A 1,911-nucleotide genomic window follows, 5' to 3' on the forward strand; every position below is an offset into this window, starting at 1 on the left:
TGCTGTTACTGTCACAGTGGTTGGTGTAGTTACAACAACTGTGTCACCGCTGAAGTATGGGAGGAAGCAAGAGGCTGAGAGACAGAACACCACTCAAGAGGAATCCAAGCAGGAACCGGAGAGGACAACCACACCTCTTCCCACCACAGCAACCACCACAGCACTGGTTAGCACTGAAAGATCAACGAGCACCAGGTTTCCTGACAAGAAGCAATCCAGGCCCATATCTGATGGAAAGAAAAGTTCAAAGGCAGTGACAAATGGAAACAAAAAGCAGACTGGGGATATAAGCAAGAAAAGTGAGGAAACAAAGCAGAATGGCGAGATCAGCAAGAAAGGTGAGGACACCTCAATGAACGCAGCAGACATGGCTGAGGAAAATGTTACTGTAAAGAACCTAAGAGTGATCAGTGAAACTGATGAAAGAGTGACCTTAACTTGGAAAACTGTCAATGCTACAGGCAACTCTGCAGTGACTGTATTATACTCAAAGTATGGTGAGAAAGATATGTTGCCTCTGAGCACTGATTCTAGCAAAAACAAAGTCACAATTGATGGTTTGCAGCCTAGTACTCAATATATGGCATGTGTCTCACCCAAAGGAGTGCCACCTACAAAAGAGCAATGCATTATTTTCTCCACTGATGGGTTAAATGATGAAAGCAGCTCTCAGTTTTCTATTCTGATATTGGCCAGCAGTGCAGCATGTGTGGTTGTTTTACCTTTGATATTTTTCTTACTCTACAAAGTTTTCAAGCTTCATGTAAAACCAAAAAGTGCCAAGGAAGCTGACCTTGCAAAAGAGACCTATGTGAAATTTGAAACACTGTCTCTGAAACCTCGAACAGTGAATGCAGCAGATCAGCTCTGGGCACGAAGGTACACAGATGAGTCGGAAAGACTTCTCCTTTGTTCTAGGTCAAGCATGGATTCTCAAATGACCTTCAAAAGTGAGGGCTCTAGGTCTGAGTATCTGTGTTGAACATGGATGAGAGTGGAGGTGGAATATACAATAGATAAATTAATCCGAAATGATGATACTGCATCTGGAAGCAGGCTGGTGCTACGTGGTGGTCAGACTATGTTATCTGACATAATGCAGTCTACTGAATGGGTAGGGTGGGAAGGGAGAATAGAAGAAAATTGTTGTGTCTTTTTTATTTTTTTATATTTGTGACTTTGGATGTGAAGGAATGGCATTCTTCAAAACATAAATTCAGCATGAAATAGTTGCCTGATTAAAGATCTTCTATCTTTTGTTTTCATTAAAACATCATTCTGTTTTCTCTTCTCTTGTATTACTTTATGCTGTCCTAGTTGCATGTATCAGACATTAATCACAACCTTCATAAAAATTATGTACTTGAAATAAGAGGAAAACAGTTTGAATTACTTCTATTGAGGTCAAAACGTTATTTGAAAAGACAAGTTTCTTCTGAAATCGGCTTGTGCTTTGAGATGCTATACAGCTGTGTTTGTACTCTGTCTTGGACTGGAAGTGATCTCAGGCCAATCAAGGCCAATCAGGCCAAGCTAGGTAGCCGGAGCTTATGGACTCTTGGGAGGTGCAATGCACATCATATTGTCATTTGCAGATGCTATGGCAAAGGAGCTTCTTTAGTATTCTGAAGCTCAGGTAAGAAGAGCTTATAATTGAGTAACTCTGAGAGACATATTAGATACTAATAATGTTAATTTACATAAAATTATCTTATTGCAAAATCTCAGCCTTAGAATTTACTTGGATGCATGTGTCTATATACCTCAATTTCAGAAATCTCTGTACAGAAAAATTTTTGGTACTGTGTTATGCAACACACTTATATACCTATATATTACATAGATGTTGCACAATATTATGTACTACATAATATGTGTAGTAGTAATATAGTACCTTTTGAGATACAGTAA

The 1,911-nt window shown here is 39.2% G+C and overlaps 1 protein-coding gene across 1 annotated transcript in view; it reads left to right on the plus strand.

Annotated features, from left to right (window-relative positions):
* LRIT3 (leucine-rich repeat, immunoglobulin-like and transmembrane domains 3) overlaps positions 1 to 982 on the plus strand; it is a 12,967-nt gene extending 11,985 nt beyond the window's left edge. The window contains exons 4-5 of the mRNA XM_010180557.1: positions 1 to 253; positions 344 to 982. The exon at positions 1 to 253 is cut by the window's left edge and continues 136 nt beyond it. Of these exons, the coding sequence (XP_010178859.1) occupies positions 1 to 253; positions 344 to 982 (892 nt within the window). The remainder of the gene's footprint in view (positions 254 to 343) is intronic.
* The last annotated feature ends 929 nt before the right edge of the window (positions 983 to 1,911 follow it).

This window comes from Mesitornis unicolor, unplaced genomic scaffold (genome assembly GCF_000695765.1).
Source record: "Mesitornis unicolor isolate BGI_N332 unplaced genomic scaffold, ASM69576v1 scaffold23093, whole genome shotgun sequence".
NCBI lineage: Eukaryota > Metazoa > Chordata > Aves > Mesitornithiformes > Mesitornithidae > Mesitornis > Mesitornis unicolor.